The sequence below is a fragment of the Alexandromys fortis genome, unplaced genomic scaffold (genome assembly GCF_014885135.2).
Source record: "Alexandromys fortis isolate MF-2015 unplaced genomic scaffold, M_Fortis_MF-2015_v1.1 scaffold_3, whole genome shotgun sequence".
NCBI lineage: Eukaryota > Metazoa > Chordata > Mammalia > Rodentia > Cricetidae > Alexandromys > Alexandromys fortis.
Window position 1 is genome coordinate 12,906,634 of NW_026067909.1, and position 24,519 is coordinate 12,931,152.

At 51.5% G+C, this 24,519-nt stretch overlaps 1 protein-coding gene across 1 annotated transcript; it reads left to right on the plus strand.

The window, feature by feature from the left end:
* The first annotated feature begins 346 nt into the window (after positions 1–346).
* On the plus strand, positions 347–5,049 carry Fgf3 (fibroblast growth factor 3). The gene is made up of 3 exons (XM_050137658.1): positions 347–781; positions 2,578–2,681; positions 4,636–5,049. The coding sequence occupies exons 1-3, from the start codon at positions 562–564 to the stop codon at positions 5,047–5,049; spliced, it is 738 nt and encodes a 245-aa protein (XP_049993615.1). The 5' UTR covers positions 347–561.
* The last annotated feature ends 19,470 nt before the right edge of the window (positions 5,050–24,519 follow it).

A 24,519-nucleotide genomic window follows, 5' to 3' on the forward strand; every position in this document is an offset into this window, starting at 1 on the left:
TGCCTTTAGGCCTCGCTCTATAATTTTCCGAGGCATAATTGGTCTGGGGGCGGGGCGGGGACCTTTCAGAAGCGGGAGGGGGTGCGCAGGGCGCGCGGCGGAGGAGAGGCTGCCCGACGGCGCTGGCCGGGGCGCTGTGAGCAGGCGACGCCGGGCCTGAGCCCCGCGCCCCGCCGGGGACCACGGCCGCCTTTTGTTGCCGAGCGCCCTTTCTTCGGAGCTGTGTGCGGCAAGGGAACATTCCCCCATTCCTGGGTGAAAATTCGAAGTCTTTTCTCTCCACCTCCCTCTCCCTTTCTCCGCATCTTCTCTCCAGCCTTCTTTCCCTCTCTCCACAGTCCTTTTCTCCATCTCCCCTTTCTCCCCATCTCTCCTTGTCTCCCCTCCCTCTTTCTTTTCCTCCCTCCCCTGTCCCCCACCTCTTCCCGGTCTTCCTCTCCCTCTCTCTCCCTCCCAGCCACAGTCCGCACAGCCTGGCGCGCGGGCGTGTGCTCCCAGCGCCGCTCCTTCCGTGAGCCCCGCGCTGGCGCAGCCGCCGCCGCGGGCGGGCGCGATGCCGGGATGGGCCTGATCTGGCTTCTGCTGCTTAGCTTGCTGGAACCGGGCTGGCCCGCGACGGGGCCCGGGACACGGCTGCGGCGGGATGCGGGCGGCCGTGGGGGCGTCTACGAGCACCTCGGCGGGGCGCCCCGGCGCCGCAAGCTCTACTGCGCCACCAAGTACCACCTCCAGCTGCACCCCAGCGGCCGCGTGAACGGCAGCCTGGAGAACAGCGCCTACAGTGAGTGTCCGGCCAGAGGTGGGCGGGAGGGACAGGCGGGCTCGGCCCCCTGTCGCGGCGTCCCAGGTGGGAGCAGAGCTGAAGTCCATCCGAAGACTAAGCCTCGGTCCCAGCTACAGATCCCATCTACATGCCCTGCCCTTCCCGCTCCCCCAGGGGCTGCGCGGGAGGCGAGCACGATTCTGACAGGTTTTATTTCTCAGTGAAAAGCCGCTGGATAAGGATTTATCGCCCTCTTTATTGTTTTGACGACCCCGGGGCGCATGACCAGTCCCTTCCGTCCTCTTTGCTCTCAGCCGGTGCGCCAAGGACACTTCCCTGGGCAGAGCTTGGTTTTCGCGACTAGGCGTCCGGCGACGGGCTTATCCCTCCCTTGTCCTGCGCTCTGTAGGAGAGCACGCGACAGGACAGAAAGCCGTCTCCGCGTATTTTGGATGCAGCCAGCACGCACCTAAACGTCCCGCGGCTGGATGATACCTAGCGCCAATTCCCAAGCACTGCAGGATTTGGCTCCGTGGGTGCAGTACACGCGAGCCGAGCTCGGCCTGAGTGTTGCGCGCCGCGTGGGAGGGAGGCCTGCAGAACTCACCGCGCCCGGGGCTCAGGAAGCCGAGTGGGGGGCGAGGGCGGCTGTAGGAACCGCAGCTTCCTCCTTCAAAGCCGCAGCCCCGCGGGGGCGTCCTGGGGACCAGCCCCGACCCGGCCTGGAGCGCTGGGCTCCTCACGAACACTCCCTCCCCAGTTGCCTCGTCCAGGCGGGCTCCAGATGCAGAAGAGAGGCACCTTTACAGTCTTCCCAGGGTAGGGGGTGTGCTCATCTGGCGCAAGCTCTAAAGGTCGTCCCTTGCATCCTTCCAAACCGTGTATAGGGTAGGACCCAATTGGTCCTGGTTATCTGGACTATGTTAGGGCCCAGGCGGGCGGGCATCAGAGATGCGCTCCCTGGAAAGGGAGTTAATCCTCAAACCACTATCCCAGGGGACATTGCCCTCCCCTCCCAAAAGCACTATCCTGTTCACAGGAAAGGCGCCTGGAGGATTTTTGTTTGTTTGGTTTTATATTTTATTTATTTTGTATGCCACGATATGTATGTAGATCATTGAAGCACTTGCTGGAGTCGGTTCTCTACTTCCACCATAAGGGTCCGACCGAACTCAGATGGGCAGTCTTGGCGGCTACTCAGCCATCTGATCTGGGGAACCATTAACTTTTATACCTACTCTTAGGCCTGGATGCGCCCCGGTCACCTTCCCTCTGCACCTAGGCTCTTCTACCCCAGGCTACCTTTCTGCACCCATGATTGGATCCATTGCCTGACAGTGTGGGTAACTCTCTGGCTGGGCTGCATTAAGCACTGGCTCCACCAGGAGTCTCAGACACCTCCTCTCCTGGGGCTCCCTCTTCCCCAGGGTTTGGATCGCCCAGCCACTATGTGTGACCTTGGACAAATCACTTGTCCTCAGCCTCAGCTTTCTAGAACAAGCCGGTTCACAAGGGGGCACCCAATACAAACTGAATTGATCTGTGTTACACCCAAGATGCCCGATGGGGCAGAACACCCCCACTGTGTCTTCTCCTGGGGTTAGGATTAATGTCTTGGGCACAGTGGCTGAATGTCCCCTTCTTCACCTACTGTCCAATGCTTTCTTCCTACTAGGACTTCCAACCCCTCCACCATGACCTGCTTGGCGTCATGGCTGCCCTCCTGTCCCAGCTTCCTAAGCCCATGAGAGTTAGTGCAGGCTGAGGTTCTGCTCAGGTGGGGCAGGTGACTGAACCTTCCTGACTCTTTCCAGGCATCCTGGAGATTACTGCGGTGGAAGTGGGCGTGGTGGCCATCAAAGGGCTCTTCTCTGGGCGGTACCTGGCCATGAACAAGAGAGGACGGCTGTATGCTTCGGTGAGTCCCATCCCTAGTGGGCAGGTGTAATAGCCATCTGGCTTGAGCATCTGGTTGGGGGCCAGAAGGAACATGAGCAGTAGAATGCCTGGCTTCCAGACTCAAGCTGGTCCAGGTCCCCCCTGCTTCGGAGTGCCCACCCAACCTGTCTGAAGTCAGTCTCTCTCTGAGTTACAACGGTGGAGATAGGGAACATGGCAGCAAGGTTCCAGACCTCCATGAGAGTGAATAACCCAAGATAACTGTGCAGTTGAGGGAGGAGAGATCAGGGCAAATCTGCCCTGCGTCTGTGGAAGGAGGAAGATGGGTGCTTGGCCTGTTCTCAGGGTGGGAAGGCAAGAGCCGTCTGGCTCAGGAGGGGAAGGGATGCAGAAATGGTTGTCAGCCTAGTGCTGGAGTGAGTCCTCGGCACCCATGTATCAAAACTGGCCAAAGTGTTGTCACCCCAGCACTAGAGGGGAGGAGACAGGACGTTCCCAGGCTCCCTGGTGAATCAGCCTCCATGCACATGGCCCTGGTGCCACCTGGAAGCAGGAGCTCCGGTACCTCCTCCACACTCCTGATGGACACACACCCTTGGCTGAGTGATGGGTCCCAGCTGCTGCAAAGCTGTGCTGGCGATTTCCCCACCTCTCGGACCCTGTGTCCTGTCCCACTCTAGTGTGAGCGAACCCAGCTGACTTTACATGTGAACCTGGCCCTTCCCCAGAAACTCTGCCATGAGGTGAGGTCTCAGGTGTCCTCAGTGACAGTTTATATCTTTCTGCCCACAGAAAAGAGCATAGTGGGGTGGGACCATGGCTGTGGTCTCCTCGTTTCAGGGGAGCAGGGGATGGTGAAGTCAGGGGTCCTGATGGCTGGCTGGAGTAGAACTTTCCAGAGAACACATCAGAGATGATCTCACAAACTTACAGAAAGACCTGGGCCTATATAAGGCCCCAGCCTCTTTGACCTGACTGTTGGCCTCTAAGGTTTCTTCCTGCAGGCTTGTGCCTGGCTTCCTGCATGCCCAACGTGGCTGCCCATGCACTGCCACCATGGGCCAGTGACAACCCCACAGTCCATCCCACCTCCCTGAGTTATAGATCACAGTAGCCCAGAAAGCTCAGGGATAGGAGAGCTGGCAAAAGGCAAATCCTCCCCCCAGCACAGTGAAACTCAGTGCTCTCTTCAGCCCAGCTAGTGGTCTCAGGTGACACTGGTTCCAGCTCAGCCAATCAGGAGCCTTGCTGGGCCTCCTCCTCTCTTAGCCCCATAACCATCCATCTCCAGGTCCTCAGGTGTGCTCCTTGAGTTGATACCTTCAACACGCACCTCTCCTTACCTCCTGCCGCCCAATCCCAGAAGCAGTACCTTGTCACACTGGCCTGTCCCTTCCCACATGGAGCTGCAACAACCTTGGGGTTGGATGACTGCCCTGTAGCTTCTCTGTCCTCCAGCCTGTCTGTTCATTGTCTATTATCCATCCATTCATCCATCCACTCAGCCAGCCATCTATCCACTCAGCCATTCTTCTACCTATGTACGCATCCCATCCACCCAACCATCTATCCACCCAGACATCTATCATCGACCCACCTAACCACTCAACCCATCATCCATCCATATACACTTATTCACTCATCCACCACTCATCCATCCACCTATCCATCCATACTCACTAACACACCCATTCATCCACCTCCATCATACTCTATCTAGCACACGCCAAGCACTGAACCCAGTTCAAACCTACAGCAAAAAGAGAGAACTTCCCTTTGTCCTCATAGGAGGGCAAGTTACTTGGAACAGAGAGCACAGTCTTAGGAAAGGTAGGCTGGCCAGGCTGCATAGACTTTGGGCAGGCATGGACAGATGGTCCAGGCAACCTCAGGAGGCAGGGAGGCATTGGGGAGGTGTGGTCCTATTGACATCATGGCCTCCATGGCTGTTATCTGTGGCCTCTGTCTGACAGGAGCACTACAATGCAGAGTGTGAGTTCGTGGAGCGGATCCATGAGCTGGGCTACAATACTTATGCCTCCCGCCTGTATCGCACAGGGCCCAGTGGGCCAGGGACTCGGCGGCAGCCTGGTGCCCAGAGACCATGGTACGTGTCTGTAAATGGCAAGGGTCGGCCACGCCGGGGCTTCAAGACCCGCCGCACACAGAAGTCCTCCCTCTTCCTACCCCGAGTGCTGGGCCACAAAGACCATGAGCTGGTGCGGCTGCTGCAGAATGGCCAGCCACGAGCTGCAGGAGAGGGCAGCCAGCCCAGACAGCGGCGGCAGAAGAAGCAGAGCCCAGGAGACCATGGCAAGATGGAACCCTTGTCTCCTGGGGTCGTTCCAGGCACCCATCTGGAGACAGGTGAACTGGCTGTGGCCTAAGTGGCCACCCTGAGAACTTTCTGAGGTCAACCCCCCGCAGGCACCCAGCATCATCTTGGAGGCCTGGCCTCCCCACCCTTGTCACTGGGTTGGCTGCTTGAGGGACCAAAAACTTGCTTGTCCTTGGTGGCTTTCGGAGAGCAAGGGCCAGCCACCGAGGGGTATGAGTCAAAGCCCCTGAAAGACTTGAAGTTCAAGATGTACATGGGATTACATGGGAGGGAGCTTTTGTTGCAGGGGTGACCTGCTGGTGGAGCCCAGCCAGAGGCAGACAGACGGCCCTGGCAACCTGAGGCAGTGGACACTGGAAGGGGCTGTGATTCAAACATTAAATATGTCACTCTGTCTGGCTATTTAACAGCTAGGATTCAGGCTGGGGATACCTCAAGACTCAGACTGAGACATTCTGCGGGGGGAGGGCAGGCAGCAGTCTGCAGGCTTCACTGCACTGTGTCAGGCAGGCTGTGTACACAGAAAGGGCTGAGGTGCTGCCTGCATGCGTGTGCCTGTGTTTGTGAGTTCTCATGTTTGTAAATATCCACAAGGGTGTGCAGGAGAGTGTTGCTGTATTCCCAAGAGGCTATTATGTGTGTACGAGGCATGCACACAAACTGACCTGGACTTCTGACTTCCAGGCCTCTGTGTGTGTGAGGTGTGTTCCCGAGTGTGTGTGGATCGAGAGAAGAATAGAGACTTGCTCTGTTTTAGAATCTGCTCTTTCCTTTGTGGTGATTTCCTCATCAATGTGCCCAAATGCTTGACAAGAAGCTTCCTAAGGGAAAGCAGATTTACTGTGGCTCACAGTCTGAAGAACACAGTCCCTCACAGTGAGGGGAAAGTGTGGTGATGAGGGTGGATGGAGGCTGCGGCAGCAGGAGCGTGCAGTAGCCTGCTCACATCTCTACGGAACAGGAAGCGAGAGGGGGATCCTGGGGCTCAGCAGAGAGAGATGAGTGTAGTGCCTGGCTCTTTTTCTTTTTAGGCACATGGTTTGGGGGTACAGTCTATCATAGTGGGGAAGCCATGACAACAGGACCTGAGGAAGCTGGTCACATGGCATCTACAGTCAGGGGATAGAGAGAGAAGAACGCTGGTGCTCAGCTCACTTTCTCCTTTTTATTCAGTCTGGGATCCCAGCCCATGGGATGGTGCCCCTGCCACACACATTCAGGGTGGGTCTTTCCTCAATCAAAGCTCCCTGGAAACCTTAACAGACAAGCACAGAGGCGTGTCTCCTAGGTGATTGTGAACCCAGTCAGGATGGCCATGGAGATGAAGCATCCTTCCCTAGAAGGACGGTTTCAGCAGGTGAAGCACTTCAGGCGGAGGTCCCTTCCTTCCTGTTCTTGCCGCCCACCTCCAGGGCTCTGGGCTCTCCACAGGCTCAGCTCTGCATCTTTCTGAGGGAATCTTGTCACGGAGCTGCCCCCAGCATTGGCATAGGTAGATGCAGCCCCAGTCCCCAGACCTGTTCCCTGAACTGGCATCCAGGATGACATGGTGACAGTGGTAATGGGGGTTCACTTTTCCCAGAATGAGCCAGGCACCTCAGCAGCCCTGGGGAGGGCTGGGAGGATGGGGAAGTGTCTGTTAGCTACTATTTAAAACTGACCCCCGACAGGAGTCTGGGCTACTTCTGCAGCTGACTGCCTTCTCGGGGGTTGTCCCCAGCCCTTTGGGAGGTCAGTGGCTTCACACCAGGCCTGGGCTAGGAGGGAGGCAGGAGTACATTCACGTCCTGCTCAGTTCCTATCTTGGTCGCTTGACCCCAGTTGACACAACACAACCTTTTCTAAGAGGGGTGGTACTGGGTACCAGATACGTGGTCCTTACAGGGAGGCCATCCAGGCTCAGGGAAGGTGCCAGCCCAAGCCATTAGGGTCCCGATGGAGAGATCTGGCCATAGCTGGAATGGGAGTAGGGGGCACACCCAAAGGAGACCCATGGGGGAGGCATACAAAGACACTTAGAGCATCCCACTGGTGAGATTCTGTGTGGACCAGGGGACTGAGTCAGGGTGAAGCTTCCACAGCTAAGTGGCTGGAGGCCGCCAAAGCTCCAGTAGCTGGGGGGGAGGGCACTGCAAGAGAGCCTTGAACACTTAGAAGGAGCTAGCCTCACACACTCCCGTGACCTTGAACTTCTGGCCTTTGACCTATGATGTAATACATTTCTGCTGTTTAAGCCCCCACCAGGTTGGTGATATTTTGTTTGTTTCTGGGTTTTTTGTTTGATTGTTTGTTTGTTTGTTTGGTTGGTTAGTGTGTTTGTGCGTGTGTGTGTATGTGTGTGTGTGTGTGTGTGTGTGTGTGTGTGTGTGTGTGTGGTGCTGGGCGACTGTTTGTGTTTTGGGGTGCTAGGGATGGGATCTGAGGTTTAGAACATGCCAGACAGGCCATTGAACCCCAATGCTGCTGTGACATTTGTTTCGGCTTCCCCAGCACAGTAGTACCAGGCCTGGCTGCCTGGCCTTGGGTGACCCTAAGAGGAAGAAGACCGCATACCGATGAATACAGAGAGGGGACAGACCAGCTCCCAGGTTCAAAGTCACCCCAACTCCTGGGAGTCAGGCCTCAGCCTAGGGGTAGCAGGGGCATGTCAGAAAGCTGTTTCCTCCCACAAGGGGGAACTGGAGTAGGTCAGAGCTCCAGAAGAAGAGTGGTGGGGGTGAGGTGGGGGTAAGAAGAGCCCATTCCTTCTGCCCGCCCCCACTCTCTGCAGGGAACTCAGGTTCCGTGAAAGGTCTCCTTGGAGATTTTCCCAGGGGGGTCAAACACCCGTCAGGAATGAATGGTGCAACCATCATGAGGGCCGTGGCGGTGACTCTGGGAACACAGAGCTGGACCCAGAATAGTCCTAGCAGCTTTCTGGGACAAATGAGGGAGAGCAGGGCTTGGCCCAGGTTGAAACAGTTGGACTCACAGCATCATCTCTCACTGAGGGCCCCTAGGGGGCGCAACCAGTTTCCATCCCCCCCTCCAACAGAAAAACTGCAGCCAGATGCGTGTGGAAAATTACTCTGCCTGAAAAAAAGAAGAAAACTCTAAAAGAAGGCTCAATGCTGAGTGACATAAATGGGTTCCAGGCCACATGGTCAGGATGTCAGCTCCACAAAAACCAAGTGTGATGAAGCTGCCAGGAATCAGGAGAGGGTAGGGAATGTCTTGGATGGGGACAAAAACTGCAGTCTAGGGAAAGGAGAAAGTTCTGCAGATATATGCAGGGATGGCTAAAAGTCGCTAAACTGTCCACCAGAGGGCCACCGGGCGGACAACTGAAACACTGTGATGTGGGGGCCATGACTGGCTGCAGCGTTGCTTCCAGAAGTGGCTGGGCAGCACTGCTGAACAGAACTGAGATATGGTTCAGGGGGCAGAATGTTTGCCGATCACAGGTGGAGCAATGCCGGATCCCATCCTCAGCACCACAGAAATTGGGTGTGCTGGTGTACTACTGAGAACCAGTATTCAAGAGATGGAGGGGTGGGGGAGGAGATCAGAAGTTCAAGGTCATCCTCAGCTACAGAGTGAATCTGAGGTCAGCCTGGGCTCCAGAGACCTAAGAAAGAAAGGAAAGGAGGGGAGGAGCTGGGGAGATGACTCAGAGAGTAAAGTGCTTGCTGTACAAGGTTAAAGACCTGAGTTTGAATCCCAATGCCAACATAAAAGAATAGCACTGTGATACCTGCCTGTAAGCCCATTTCTGTGCTAAGGAGTCTGACAGGAGGGTCTCCGGGTCTGGCTGAACAGCCTGGCTGAATCAGTGAACTCAACTCTAAGTTCAAAGAGAACCTGTGTCAAAAATTAAGGTGGATCTCAGCACTCAGAAGGCAGAGGCTGTAGGATCTCCGTGAGTTGTGAGTTTGAGGCTAGCCCAGCCTATGCAGAGAGTTCCAGACCTACCGAGGCTAAATAGAGCGAACCTATCTTAATCTGGGAAAAAATAAAGAGTGGAGAATGACGACAGAGGGAGGCGCTGGAGTCTACGGCTGGGCTCCGTGTGTGCTCACAGACAAACACACACACTCACATAAATGCATACACCACATACAGACACACACAGAGGGAGCTGGAGGAATGACAGAGGGAGGTGCTGAAGTCTACAGCTGGGTTCAGTGTGTGCTCTCACAGACAAGCACACACACACATAAATGCATACACCACATACATACACACGTGTGCACTCACGGGCAAGCACACACACATAAATGCATACACCACATATAGACACACATAGAGGGAGCTGGAGGAGGTGAGAGGGGAGAGAGAGAGAGAAGGAGGAGGAGAGGAGAAGTTGGGGGGGGGGAGCGCTTCAATCAGGCTGCGTTCTAGGGCTTTCAACAAGGCCACCTCTTCTCCCCAGCACCTCTTTGGCCCCTGCCCTCTCACCCTTGCCTTATGATCCCTGGCTCTTGCTCAGCTTCACCGCTCCAGCCACAGTTTGTTCCCAAGCTCCTTTGCACGTGCCGAGGGCTCTCTACCCTCTGCTTGTCCCCAGGTCGGTCCCTTCTCAACAATCGCTTCTGAGAGTATGGTCCCAATGCCACTCCTGCCCTAGCATTTTTCCCATAGAGCCTTGCAATTTACTTTCTCTAATTATTTACTTGTGGTCATCCTCTGTCAATTGCCCACCAAGGGGAGGCACTGGGCTGTTTAATTACTGATAGCCCTGGGACTTCCAGGCTGTAGCCCCATGCCTGGAACTTGAGGCATGAGCTAGACGTTTGAACATGAATGGTGGGCATGAAGGTGGCACAGACTTGCTGCTGCTGTCACTGACGAGAAAATCTTCCCAGAGACGGCAGTGGTTTTCTTGGGGCCACACAGTCAGTGAAGGACGGACTGGGGCTGGTGCCAAGATCTGAGAACTCCAAGGCCTGTCCCGCCACCTGCCTGGTGTGGAGCAGGAGACTAGGCAGTGGATCCCAGTGGTCAGAGACTGCAGCTCTTAAAACCCCAGAATGAGCTGGGAGTGGGTAGTACACACCTTTAATCCCAATAGTCAGGAGGCAGAGACAGGGGGACCTCTGTGAGTTCGAGGCCAGCCTGGTCTACACAATGAGGTCCAGGACAGCCAGGGCTGTGTAGAAAGAGCCTGACTCAAAAGCAAAGCAAGAAAGAAAAACAAACAACAAACAAACCAGAGCTGTGTGGAATTCTGAGATTGCTCCAGAACTTCGCAGGAGACAAAGCACAGGTCTACACAGACACCCGCAAGTGTCCCAACTCACAACAGGGAACCAGGAGACTGTACGTGGGTGGGACCCTCTCCAGGTGAAGAAAGTGTTTAGAAAGAGGGCGTTAGTGACAGGGCAACGTGCTGAACACAGATTCATCGAGGCCACACCTCAAAGGGAAGGTGCAGGTTGTTTTAATGGGAAACTGATGTTGGGACTCTAACCCAGGCTGGTCTGGCACTTTTGGCTACTGGCCTGCCTCCACCTCCAGAGTGCTGGAATAACAGGGGTGAACCCTCATGCTCCCAGGTCTTCCCGTGATAAACTGTCAGGCCCAACCTGTACAGTACCACTACCCGCCAGCAGGTGGCAGTGATCTCAGGAAATGATCTCTGGTGTGGAGTGACTGGGGGTTGGGAGTCCACCGTTTCCAGGTGGGGATTCTTATAGGATCTTTGCAGGAATGGCTACCTGGGTGGGTTGTGCTAGGCTATCCCAGCAGGCTCAGGATGACACAAGATGGCGCATCCACAGGAGCAGGACCAGTAGACAGGAATCCAGGTCAGGGATACAGCAGGGGTCCACTCTTGCCACAAGGTAGGAGGTGGCCGATGAGCTTGGAAGAACAGTGGGGCTGGAAACGTTTTCCACGCCATGCCATGATGGCTAACTGCCTCAGTTTCCCCCATGTGACAGAAGAGGAGCTGAGGCTCAGAGAGAAGAAACTGTTTGTCCAGGATGGGGGAGGGGAGGGCTGTGGTCAGGCACCTGGGCTCTAGACCTTGCTGGCTCACGTGGCAGTTTCCTGCCTAGTACCCTGGATTTAAACCAGGGGTCTAGTCAGGCACAGTGATACAGGCCTATCATCCCAAGACTCAGAAGGCTGAGGCGGGGGTAGGGTGGGGTGGTGGTAAGTTGGGTCCCACTGGACTGCAAATCAAAGTCTATCTCAAACCAACCAGTCAACTGTGGCTCTCAAATACAGACCTCCTAGCAAGGCTCTCCTCCCTAGATGGTCTGGATATAATGCCAGGGTCCTGGATTGCTTATTAATGCCTGGTGACCTTCCTAGCCAGGACCCCCTATTTTATTTCTATTTTATTATTTATTTATCTATTATTCTAAAGTGCTCTTAACCAATAAGCCATCTCTTCAGCCCTTCCTTTTTTTTTTTTTTTTTTTTTTTTTTTTTTTTTTTTTTTTTTTTTTTTTTTTTTTTTTTTTTTTTTTTTTTGTTTCTTGACTTACATTTTTGTTTTGTTTTTCGAGACGGGGTTTCTCTGTGTAGTCCTGGCTGTCCTGAAACTCACTTTGGCCTTGAACTCACTGAGATCTGCCTGCCTCTGCCTCCCGAGTGCTGGGATTAAAGGCGCGCGCCACCACCCCGCCCCCCCCCCCTTGCCCGGCTGTTTGTTTAAGACCGGATCTCACTATGTAGCCCTGGATGGTCTGTAACTTGCTATGTAGATAGGACTGGCCTCAAACTCTGTTCACCTGTCTCTGCCTCTCATGTGCTGGGATGAAAGGAGTCTGCTGCCATACCCAGCTAGGAACCCCTAACTTAAAGTGTACCTTAATGCCTGTGTACTCAGTGGGCACACCAAGAACTTTCATGTCAACAGAGACCTTTGCACCCATCATCTTGTGGGTTCTCCTGGTGATCCTCAAGCTCGGCCACAATGATCTCCATTCGCAGATGGGGGAAACTGAGGCATTAGACAGGAGGCCTGGTCTGAGAGACCCAGGGGAGAAACTCCACCACCCCACATCAGGGAACCGGGAGATTCCCACCTTTTCCCTCTTTATCTGTTGGGTAATAATTCATCTGCTCGGCTGTGGTACACAAGGTCTGCTTAGGCTCCGGTTGTCTTGCTGTGCTGTTTCTGAGCCCACTAGGACAGTGCTTTTAGGGCTAGCACTGTGGCCACCTCCGGCATCAGATGAAGCTGTCTCCCATAGAGTGGGGTGTTGTGGGATATTTGTACACCATGTAACAATGTATTGCTGTGATTGTGTAATAAAAAGCTGAGTGGCCAATAGTTAGGCAGGAGGTACAGGTGGGACTTCCGGACAGAGAGAGAAAGGAGAGGAAATCTAGGCATTCAGGAGAAGACAGGAGGTGCAAGGTGGAAGAGAGGTAATGCCATGTGATAGAATGTGGATGAATATTAATGGCTTAATTTAAGTTATAACAGCTAGTTAGGAGCAAGACTAAGCTAAAAGCCAAGCTTTCCTGATTAATAAGAAATCTCTGTGTCATTATTTGGGAATTGGCTGGCAGGACAGAAAAAGACTTGTTACTGGGCTGGAGAGATGGCTCAGTGGTTTAGAGCACCGTCTGCTCTTCCAGAGGTCCTGAGTTCAATTCCCAGCAACCACATGGTGGCTTACAACCATCTGTAATGAGATCTGGTGCCCTCCTCTGGCGTGTGGGCATACATGGAGGCAGAATGTTGTATACATAATAAATAAATAAATCTTTAAAAAAAATTTTAAAAAAAGACTTGTTACATGTGATGCCCAAGATGAGGCATGAATAGCTACATAGGGCTAAGAAAGCAGTCTCTCAGATAGGCTCCGTGTACAGAGGCAGGGCTCTTAAGAGCACTTGGGCTACTAGTGTGCTAGGTGAAAATGCCTGTGCTCACAGCAGCTTTCCAGAGTTGGGGCGGTGAACCTGTCTGCATGAGGCTAAGCTCTCAGGGAACTGAGAGGGTGGAGAGGGTCGCCAGAGTCGCTTGGCAGCTGGCCTGGCCATTTGGTTGGTCTCAGTGACAGTAAAGTGATCTAGACCAAGAAAACTTAGACAGACACAGTAAAAAACAAAAACAAAAAGAGAAAAAAAAAAAAGAAAAAAAAACAAAACAAGTAAGGACAGTCACACATACACATACAAAATGAACAATTTAAAAATAATAATGTAGGGCTGGAGAGATGGCTCAGCAGTTAAGAGCACTAGCTGCTCCTCCAGAGGTCCTGAGTTCAATTTCCAGCAACCACATGGTGGCTCACAACCTTCTATAGTGACATCTGATGCCCAGATAAAAAATTAATTTGAAAAAGAAAAAAAAAAGTCTTAAAGAGTAAAGTAACATAAAAAAATAAACCACATAAAGGTGGGAAATACACATGGTGTCTAGATCCTGAATGGTACTTTGTTGTTTTTGAATTTTTTAAATGCTAATGTACAAAAAAATTTGCTGAGAGACATTGAACTATGAAAACTGCTAAATCAACTTATATATTTTTAAAATGTCTTAACTTCAAAATGAAAATCAAAATATATATTGCACTGGGGGAGAGGTTATGACTTTATTTCCAAAGGAAACAAAAAGTTACAGTTCTCTTCAAGATTAATGAAGATCAGATTTGATTGGGGGAGACCTCCTAAAAATCTTGGCTACAGACATGAACTAAAAATCCAAGGAAGAGGGGGCTGGAGAGATGGCTCAGCGGTTAAGAGCATTGCCTGCTCTTCCAAAGGTCCTGAGTTCAATTCCCAGCAACCACATGGTGGCTCACAACCATCTGTAATGAGGTCTGGTGCCCTCTTCTGGCCTGCAAGCATACACAGAGAAAGAATATTGTATACATAATAAATAATAAATATTTAAAAAAAAAATCCAAGGAAGACTACAGGACAAACGACATATATGCTGATCTCTCTACATGGGAACACCTCTGAGACTGGATGAGACATGGTAAATCTTGTTGGTTTCAGAGTCCTCATGATTTACTGTTAGATGTCATCTTTTCATATGGCATGCACAGAGATTTATATTATGGTTTGGTTATACAGTTCAAAAGGACTTATAAAGTTGACAGATGCATTTTACCTGCGCAAACATAAAGCAAAAAAAAATCACCATACATTCCATACTGTATTAATGCAGATATGTATGTTACCTTTAAAAGTTTATGTGTTTTCAGAAAAAAAAGAACCAGACACCAATGAAGACAAATAGCCCAGGTGATCCAGCCTCTCAGAATGCTTCTGTTGCAGTTTCCTCAAAATTCTGTATCCAGAACAACTTTAAAGCTGCTGGCTGAGATGATCCAAACTCACAGACTACCCCAGCCAAGACTTCAGATAAGTTATACACTTTCCCATCTCACAGAGACTAAACAAAAAAAATACAGCTAGTTCTCCCAGGACTTGACCATTATCCCAGTTTTCTCAAGAAGCCCTAAAGATGCTGTTTCTGTAGTTTCTATAGTTTTGAAAGTTATTTACTCTTCACTTCCTGTTTGCTCAGGTAATATTGTATCCTTCTCTAGTTTTGGATGGGTTAAAAACTAGAATGTTACAGTTACAGTTTTCCTTGTTACCAAATTCAGAAAAGAAACTCACAAAAGAGGTATTAAGTATACAAGATTTGGAGACATAAAAGATTAAGTTGTTTATCTAAAAAATGTTTTAAGATCTAAAAAGATAGTAATACAAGTTAGGATAGAAAGTAAATTAGGTACAAAACTTTTGACTCACTAAGATAGGATAAAAAGTAAAATATTTTCTCTAAGTTTGCCTAATAGAAGACGGTCTGGACATTGTAAATGTAATTCTTAGCTGATAATTGTTCTTATCATATATAGTTTTACTATGTTAGCATTAAAACTTTTTCTTTAGACAAAAAGGGGAAATGTTGTATTTGTACATTGTGTGAAAATGTATTGCTGTGAATGGTATAATAAAAAGCTGAATAGTCAATAAATAAGCAGGAGGTATAGGCGGGACTTCCAGGCAGGGAGAGAAAGGAGGAGGAGGAATCTAGGCACACAGGGGAAGCCAGAAGACACAGAGAGGAAACGGGAGGTACAAAATGGAAGAGAGGTAAAGGCACGTGAGATGTAGATTAATATATAAATGGGTTAATTTAAGTTATAAGAGCTAGTTAGGAACGAGCCTAAGATATAGGCCCAGCTTTCAGAATTAATAAGTCTCTGTGTCGCTATTTGGAAGTTGGCTGGTGGAACAGAAAAGGACTTGCTACAGTGGGGAAGGCCCACGTGCTGTTGCACACAACATCCACCCACTCCTGCTCTGCTCCCTCCCCTCCCCTAAGCACCAACTCCATGAACCCCTGAGAGGGAAGGCCAGAGCAGTGTGGCCCACACCTTCTTGACATCAACAAGAGAGGTCAAACTGGGAGATGCTTTTAAATTGTAATCATGCAGATTCCATCATGGTGCCCGAGTGACATCGCAGGGACAACAGATGATGCTCAGACCAAGAGCACAAGGACGTCAACATCAAGGCTGAGAACCAAGGGACAAGAAGACACAATGCAAAGAAGGTGGCAGCCAGTGCAAAGACCCAGGCAGGGCCTGGCCAGGGTCTCAGCACTTTGTCCCCAGTGTGGTCAGGCTAGAGGCCACAGCCTGGTCCCCACAAGCTGCCTGGGTGGCTGATGACTGACCTGCTCTTGCTGCCTCCCTGATCCCTGCAGAGCAAAGGAGCATAAACACCAACAGGATTTGCCTTTCAAGCCCCAGACCCCCCACCCCAGAGGGTCTGCAGGATTCTGGGTGACACGCTGGGTAGGAGAAGAGAGTACATGTCTTTTTGTTTGTTTGTTTTGAAACAGGGTTTCACTGGTATCCTAGGCCATGAACTCACAGTGATCCTTCTGCCTCAGTTTTGTGAGGCTGAGATTGCAGATGTAAGCCTGGTTGGCCTTCCTGTGCCAGCAACACATATTATTGGCTGGCACGGTGTTAGTGGAGTTTGTCTGTACCCAGTCTCAGTGTGCCTTGGTTTCCCTGTTCACTATAATCTGTTAGAGGAGGGCAAAGCTCAGCATGGAGGCATATACTTTTTATCTGAACATGCTGGAGGTGGAGGCACAAGGATCAGGTCAACTCCATCCTGCCTTATATAGTGAATTTGGGGCCAGCCTGGGCTACTTGAGACTCTGTCTTTAAATTGAAAAGCTGGGCCAGGGAGGTGCTGGAGAGAGGCTCTGTGGTTAAAAGGGCCAAGAGTTCCTAGCACCAAGGTTGAACAGCTCAGTTACCTATAACTCCAGATCCAGGGAATCCAACACCTTCTGGCCTGTGCAGGCAGCTGAACACAAGTGCACATGTACACATACACCCACACAAATGCACACACATACATAGACTATAAATAAAAATAATAAAATAAAATTTTTTAAATTAAATAAATAGCGGAGCAGCCAACTTTTGCTGAATGGCTAGGGGAACGTTGAGTCAAATGTTCCCCAAATTCTTGGCCTGATACCATAGCAGGCCCAAGACACAAAAGACAATAATCTCAGGCCTCCTCATGGGTAGGTGGCTGTCCCAACCCACTGACACCCTGGGGGCCTTTTGGAGGTTCACAGAGCTCAAGCAGGGCTCCAAAAGCCCATGCTTGCCCTAGATCAGTCCCACATGTGTGGACAGATCATGAAAGGGCCAGAATATAAGGAAGAGAGCATCATGGGCCATGCCACTATCTTCACTAAAGGAGGCAGCCTAGGGGACAGATGGGCAGTGTCCAGGACCAGGTCAGCAGTGATTGACATCTTAGCAAATTCTACAGCCTTAGTTGGAGTGATGGTGCCTTGGGGGAGCCTGGCTTGCTCTTTCTAGGACTCTCTGATCTCAGGGGGTCCTGGTCCATCTCTGAACAAGACATATTTGTTCACAGAACTATGCAAGGGACCCACACATGTCATCAACTTGTAGGCTAGAGACAAGTCTCCTTATATTCTGGACACCTCCTCCAGCTGCCCCCCCCCTCCGGGTGGTTTCCCAAGGACACAGGAGCATCTGTATGGCCAAGACTCCTCTGAGAGCTATCAGGGCCAGCAAGGCTTTATTTCGGTTTGCAAAGGTTTTGCTGTTAGGATTTCCATGAGTGGCTCAGAGCTCCAGATGCCGGGTCTGTATTTAACTCAAATGAGCGGCTGAGAAGCCATCCGGCCTGGGCAACCTGGTTCCCGGGGGGGTGACCCCTGTGCTCGGAGCAGCTATTTTAAAGGAGGCTGCCATTTGGTCTTTGCCAAAATAGTTGAAAGAAGACCCCAAAATAGCAGCCGGGTCTGCCCTGGCTTAGACGGCATCGCATGCAGGCTTAGAACAGGCGTGTGGCCTATCAGCAAGCAGGCGGCAGAGGCCGCTTGTCACCCAGGCCAGGGGCCCAGGAATGGCCTTTGGACTGCCTCACAGGGCCAGTGTCCCTAGCTCTGCAGGCTGACATCAGGGAGGAGGAAGCTGAGGAGGGCTGGCCAGGTCCTGAGAATCCAAGGAACTGGCCTCAAAGCAGTGATTGGGCCAGGGGTCCTTAGCAGTCCCAGGCTTCAGGGGACCTAGGTGGTTCCCCTTCTTTCTAGATTATGGTGAAATGAGAATGTAACCCCTTCCCTGAGGAGGACCGAGGGGTCAGGGTCTCACTCAAGGTGTGAGATAGAGTGTCTGTCACCTAGCAAGGCCCCTTGGTTCCAGTGAAGGCAGGACTGTGGGTACCCAGGACCTGGCAAGAAGCCAGGTTCTGAAAATTTTTTTTCTAAAAAAAAAAAAAAAAGTTGTCTTTGTTTCTGTCAGACAGGATCTCACAGTGTAGACCGCCTGCAACCACAGAGGTCCTCCTGGCTCTGTCGCCTGGGTGCTGGAATTAAAGGTATAGGCCACTGCATCAAGTTAGATATTTAAAAAAAAAAATACCTATATGTGTGCGCATGTGTGAGTGGAGGTGCCCTCGGAGTCCAGAAGAGATAGCTGGAGTCCCTGGAGCTGCAGCCACTGTCAGTGGTGAGCGGACAGAGAGAATGACAGTTGTGAGCTGTCATCTAGTGTAGGTACTGGGACCCTGACCTGGGTTCTGCAAGAGCCTTAGAACAGTTAACTACAGCCCTGTGTCTGTAGGCTCCAGAGGTAACTACAGCCCTGTGTCTGTAGCTCTCCAGAGGTAACTACAGCCCTGTGTCTGTAGCTCTCCAAAGGTAACTACAGCCCTGTGTCTGTAGGCTCCAGAGGTAACTACAGCCCTGTGTCTGTAGCTCTCCAAAGGTAACTACAGCCCTGTGTCTGTAGGCTCCAGAGGTAACTACAGCCCTGTGTCTGTAGCTCTCCAAAGGTAACTACAGCCCTGTGTCTGTAGGCTCCAGAGGTAACTACAGCCCTGTGTCTGTAGCTCTCCAGAGGTAACTACAGCCCTGTGTCTGTAGCTCTCCAGAGGTAACTGCAGACCTATCTATCATCTCTGTAGCTCTCCAGAGGGACTTCTCCAGAACACTTGTGGCTCAGTAAGGCCCCACTTTGCCAAATTTACTCAGATCCTGCCTCCAAGATACCAGACTGGCCCTGATACTCACAGGTGTTCCCTCCCACTGAGCTTCGCTCCCTCCTGTTGAAGAGAGGCAAGTCATTGCCCACCGACGGCTATGAGGAGGGTGAATGAGAAGATGGGGTTCCCATCAGTGAGCCAGCAGAGACACTCTGCCCTGTATGGTAGAGTCATGTGGGATGGTCTGTCAGTGAGGCAATCTCCCCTGTTTTTATCCAGAGAGTCTCCCAGCTAGCTGGCAGATCACCAGGTAAACTGAGACCCTGGAGGAACAGGTGTCAGGGAACCCTCCTCCCATAGCCTGTGAACATACTTGGCCTTTGGGGCTGCTCCTGGGACTAGGTACAAGAGGCAAAAGTAGGGGGACAGGCAGGTGACCTAGAGCCACTCGAAGCCCCCCCACAGGACACTCAGCCCTGTCCCAGAAGAGCTCTTGTGAACTTTGCACCCAACCCTGCCCCAAAGTGCTCTCACAGACCTGTTGTGGTCCCCTTGGGATGAGCCTGACCCAAGGGCAGACCAGTCTTTCCCCACAGGCTGAGGTGGAGTGAAGCCAGGAAAGGAAGGTTCCCAGGCCCCACCTGCAGTCAGCTGAGCTCGGCCCACACCTCCTACTGTCAGGAGAGGGAACAGTTTCGCACCCTGAGGGGCTCTGGAGAGAATGGCTAAGGGCCTAGGAGTTCCCCTTTCTCCACATTCCCTTTCTCAGCTACTTTCTTCCAATTAACAAAAGAAAGGTTGACCTGAGCTCAGGTGCAAAGGCCCTGGGGCACCAAACACTAGGACAAGGAGGACCCTCCCAGTTCACTCAGACCCAAGGTAGCCCTGAATAGTAACCGTGGCTTTGGAGAGCACCTCTAATATCTTGGGGGAACAGAGGATCAGAGCCTGCTGGGGTCTTTTTTTTCTTCCAATGACTGTATCTTCCAAACATACACCATGGCAGACTGGAGAGCCCTGAGAACCGGTGAGAAGCGGTGCAGCCTCCGGGCACATCCCTGCTGAGTGCAGCCAGAAGAGCAGGGAGTCAGTTTGGACCAGCTTCTATGCAGCTTCCAGCTGGCAGACACCCTAATACAGAACCCACAGACACAGCCCAGAAAGGACTGTACCGAAAGAGGGCCATCAGCCACCTCCTTCCCTCTACTCGGGTCCAGGAGGGCCCAGGGAGGAGTGGCAGATACAGTTGGTGTTCGCTTATGGGTCCCACACAAGAGTGTGCGTGCACCCAGTCCAGGGGGAAGAAAGGCAAAACCAGGAACTTTGCCACCTGGGGGAGGGAGGGAGCCTTTGAGCTGTTAACAAATCAAAAGAGGCTCAAGTCCCTGCACAGGGGAAATTAGTTAATTGAAGAGCAGAGGGCCGGTGGAGCTCTTCCCTAATACCACACCCAGCACCACAAAAACAGGCGTGGTGGCTAGTACCTATGGGCAGAACTCTCCAGAGTTCAAGGCCAGCCTGGTCCAGAGTGAGATTCGATAGATAGATAGATAGATAGATAGATAGATAGATAGATAGATAGATAGATAGATAGGGTTAGTGAGGTGGCTCAGCCAGTAAACATACTCTCTACCAAGACCTGAGTTTGATTCCTTAAACCCATATGGCAGAAGGCAAGAACTGACCCCCAAAGCTGACCTCTGACCTCCACAGTTCCACATAAGCACTGTGGTGTGTATTTATGTGTGTGTTTGTGTGTGTGTGTGTGTGAGAAAGAGAGAGAGAGAGAGAGAGAGACTAAAAAGTTCTGAAGAAACAAGCTCAGTGGCTTGCGCCTTTCATCCAAGCACTAGGGAGGCAGAGACGGTGAGTCTCTGTGAGTTCAAGGCCAGTCTGGTCTACAGAGTGAGATCCAGGACAACCAGAGCTACTCAGTGAGACTCTGTCTCAAACAAACAAAAGAACAAAGTTCTAGAGAGGGTAGCTCAATGGTTAAAAGCACTTACTGCTCTTACAAAGGACCTGGATTAAATTCCAAGCACCCACATAGTGGCTCTCAAATGTCTGTAACTCTAGTCCCAGTGGGTCCCTCTTGTGGCCTAAAAGAGCACTGCACACACATGATGCACATACAGGTAACAGCTGCACAGATACAATGCTAGTGCTGTCTGCTCAGCCTCTCAGTGTTCCAAAAATCACTGCATTGAATTCCATCTCTACAGTTGGATGAGTCATGAAAGTTATGGAAGAATTATCTCTCACAGTTTCAGTGTTTGAGGTGTGCTAAAGGTTATGGGGTGTATAATAATTGACAATAAAATTTGAATTTCAGCTTTAAAAGGTACAAGGGATGCTTGGTATGGTAGGAGGCTGAGGCAGGAGAATTACTGCAAGTTCTAGGCCAGTTTGAACTACAACATAAGATTCTGACTCAAAGAGAGAAAGGAAGGACAGGAGGGAGAAAAGCCCACTGAGTCACACATATAAGGTCTCCATTTGATGGGGACCAACCTGTCTCATGACAGATTTCCTAAAACTCTACCAGGAAACATCATTAGCATTCCAACTTCACAGTAAACTTGTGGGGCTCAGAGATGGTAAGTGACTTCCCCAAAGCCACACAGCCCATCAGGGAAGGAACAGGCACTGGGGCCCAGTTTGTCTGCTCAGAGTCTCTGCCAGATTTAGAAGATCATCGTTTCTTGCCCTGGAACCTGTGAATGTTCCTCTAGGCTGGGGAATGGAGTCATGCCAGGCAGGGAAATGGAAAGATTTTTTTCCCTGCCCCTTTTCCTTCTCCCTTTGGGGAAGAGAAAGGCAAAAGAGCCTTTTGGGGCAACATGTCACTCCCAGCAAGAGCCCTGTCTAGAACCTTCCTTGAGCTCAGTCTATCCTATCCATGGCTGGGGGCGGGGCACACAGAGGCCAAGTCTGACCTTTAAAATGACCTTTTACCGTCTCCGTGGTAATTCCTCTGAGGCCTCCCAAGGCTGTGGGCAGAAGAGTGGGTGGGTTCTCACTCTTAGCCTCTCCTCCACAACACACACAAGCCTAGACTCCTTCTTCCCCCATCCTGTGCCTGTACCAGGAGCGGATTCTTTGGGTCTCCAGGAGAAACCAAGCCTTGATTGTTAAGAGAGGGGTGCCACCCCCTACTTAGCTGCCCTCAGCCTTCCTAGTGCAGTCAGTCCCTCTGCTCACTGAGACTCAGTTGGGGACTTGAGGCCTGGAAAACTTCCAGACACATTCATGGGGTAAATGGAGACCAGGAATCCAAGCGACAAATCTCCTTTGGAAAGACCCCCCCCTCCACTCCTCCCACTTCTCCCAGACCTCCCCCACGACCCCCACTTCTGCCCTGGCACGCCCCCACACCTGGAGCATCTACTGTCTGAAGGCCACTCTTTCTCAGTCCTGGGTCTTTCTGAGGTGTCCCTTCCTCAGGACTGTCAATGACTTGTCCCACCTAAGGGAGTGGATGGTGGGCAGAAGATCTTGGCTTTCTCCTGGCCTTGCTTACTACTATTTTCTGAGGATGGGGGTGGGGGATGGTGGGGAAAGGTGTCCCTCCCTCAAGCCGTGCAGAGTCTCTGGCTTTCGTGTCTTTGATTTGCTGAGGGATAGGAGGACTGGGTGTCACATCTGTGGGCTCCCAGTGAGCAGGCGGCTCCTGGTGATCGTTCACCTCACGAAACCTGACCCCTACTCAGGCCTGCACAGTTTGAGTTCCTAATATTCAGTAGCAAACATGATTCAGATCATTAGCGCAGGAGAAGAAACTGGACAAGGACAGAATGGTCTGGAGCCTGCCTTAGGCACCCCAGGGCAGAATTAAATCTTACGCTGTCACTAAGTGTCTCTGTAACCTTGAGCCAGCTGCCCAGTGCTGTACACTGCAGTGAACAACCGCCGCAGAGACAATAAGATGACCTCTGACAGGGTTTGGTCACGCAAAGGTAGTGGTCAGCCTGGCTAAGCCACTCACACCTAACTCAATGAACTTACCCAGAGAAGAGGGCTTCAGAGCGCCCGTCACCTGGTCCTCAGCCAGTGGGGAAGGTGCAACGCAGAAGGCAGATCAGAACCCAGAGGGTCAGACAGCCAGGTAACCGTGGCTAGCCAGCAAGGCAGCAGGCCAGGCAGGAGGGAAGACTGGGGTCACGTGGCCCAGACACCACATACTGGCAAGGTAGTAGTGTGTCTGCATCTCTGGTATCCCGTCCTTTCTAGAACCGAGCACAGATGGACCCATGTAGACCTCCGAGAAGTCTCCAGAGTGGCAGGTTCAACATCACTATCTGACAGGTGAAGAAACTGAGGCCTTCTTTTGGATACCACCCACTTCTCACGTGGGCAGGATCCCCACACTTGCTCCAGAGAGACTCTGCTTTACTGAGCTGCAACTCTAGGAGCTGCTATAGTCTATCTCCAGACCTGGTGGGACTAGCTCCAAGGCAAAAAAAAGAGCAGAGAAACATAAGGCAATTTCTGAACACAAGACCTCCATAAGCAGCAGGTGGCAATGGAGCACACCTTAAATCCCAGTACTTGGAATGCAGAGGCAGGTGGATCTCTGTGGAGCCAGACTGGTCTACAGAGTGATTTCCAGGACAGGAAGGACTACATAAAGAAAGAAACACACACACACACACACACAGAGAGAGAGAGAGAGAGAGAGAGAGAGAGAGAGAGAGAGAGAGAGAGAGAGAGAGAGTTCCAGGAGTCTAGAATTGTGGTTGCCTCCAGGAGTCTAGAATTGTGGTTGCCGAGAAATAAAGGTGACTTTGTTTATTTAGACAAAGTCTCCCGTAACCAGGCTGGTCTCAAGCTCTGTACGTAGGGAGGGATAACCTTGAACTTCAGTTCTGCCTGCCGCCACCTCTTAAATACTGTGGCCACGGGCTAGCACCACCACGCCCAACCTTGTGTTGTCCTGGTCCTGGGGCTTGAACCCAGGGCCTCCTGTGTGCTAGGCAAGCATTCTACCAACTGAGCTACAGCCCCAACCTCAGGATACCTTTTTAAAAATGCTCTTAGCCACGCTAAGGCGATAAAGTCAAGGTCAGCCTGCTCCACGTGGAGACGTGGGGACGTGGGGACCCCTGAAGGGCTGTAAAGGTGGCTTGCCGCCAAGCCTGACAAACTGCGTTCAATCCCTGGAACCAAACCAACTTCTGGAAAATTAACCTCAGACCTCCACATGCACAGCGCACACGTGCACACCACACACACACACACACACACACACTAATAAATAAGTAAATCACTAAGTAAATCTAAGACTGGGTCTCACTGTGTACCGCCTGCTGACCTGGAACTCCCTGTGTAGACGAGGGAGGTCTCAAACTCAGAGTTCCACCTGTCTCTGCCTCATAAGTGCTGGAATTAAAGATGTGTGCCACCAGGCCTGGAATAATTAAAAAAAAAAAAAACTGAAACAGGGACTGGGGAAGCAGCTCAGTGGCTAAGAGAACTTAGTGCTCTTGCAGAGGACTGGGGTTCAGTTCCTATCATCCATGTGGCAGCTCACAACTGTCTGTAGCTCCGGTTCGAGGGGATCTGATTTCCTCTTCTGGCCTTCACGGATTGTGCATGCATGTAGCACACATACATAAGACATACATATAAGCAAAATACTCATATATATAAAATAAAAATTTAAAAAAATCTTTTTTAAAATCTGAAATGGACTGAGGCTGTTGCTCAGAAGCAGGGTATTGGCCTCACAGTATGACATCGTGGGATCAATCCCCCGTATTGCTAAGGATAGTGCCTGAAAAGGACAGCAGTGCCCCTAAAACGTCAGTGTAGAATTACCATGTAACCCAGCAATCCAGGGAAGGGCTGGAGTCAGATAAGTGTGTGCCCTTTGGGGGGGGGGGTTGTGGGGGGGTAGTGGTACAGTATATCATAGCAGCCCCAGGATAGACGCCCAAGGGTCCACAGACAGACAAGGAGGGGGGACAAAACACGGTCCCTTAGTGATGGAATATTATTTAGTCTTCAAAAGGAAGGGAATCCAGGCACGACTGCAGCTGTACCTGCTGAATACATTGAATAAATT

Bases quoted from the DNA above. Each gene is read 5' to 3' on its own strand.
- Fgf3 (XM_050137658.1), top strand. From the start codon at position 562: ATGGGCCTGATCTGGCTTCTGCTGCTTAGCTTGCTGGAACCGGGCTGG. The intron at 782-2,577 runs GTGAGTGTCCGG...GACTCTTTCCAG, and splicing joins CCTGGAGAACAGCGCCTACA to GCATCCTGGAGATTACTGCG. The intron at 2,682-4,635 runs GTGAGTCCCATC...TCTGTCTGACAG, and splicing joins GAGGACGGCTGTATGCTTCG to GAGCACTACAATGCAGAGTG.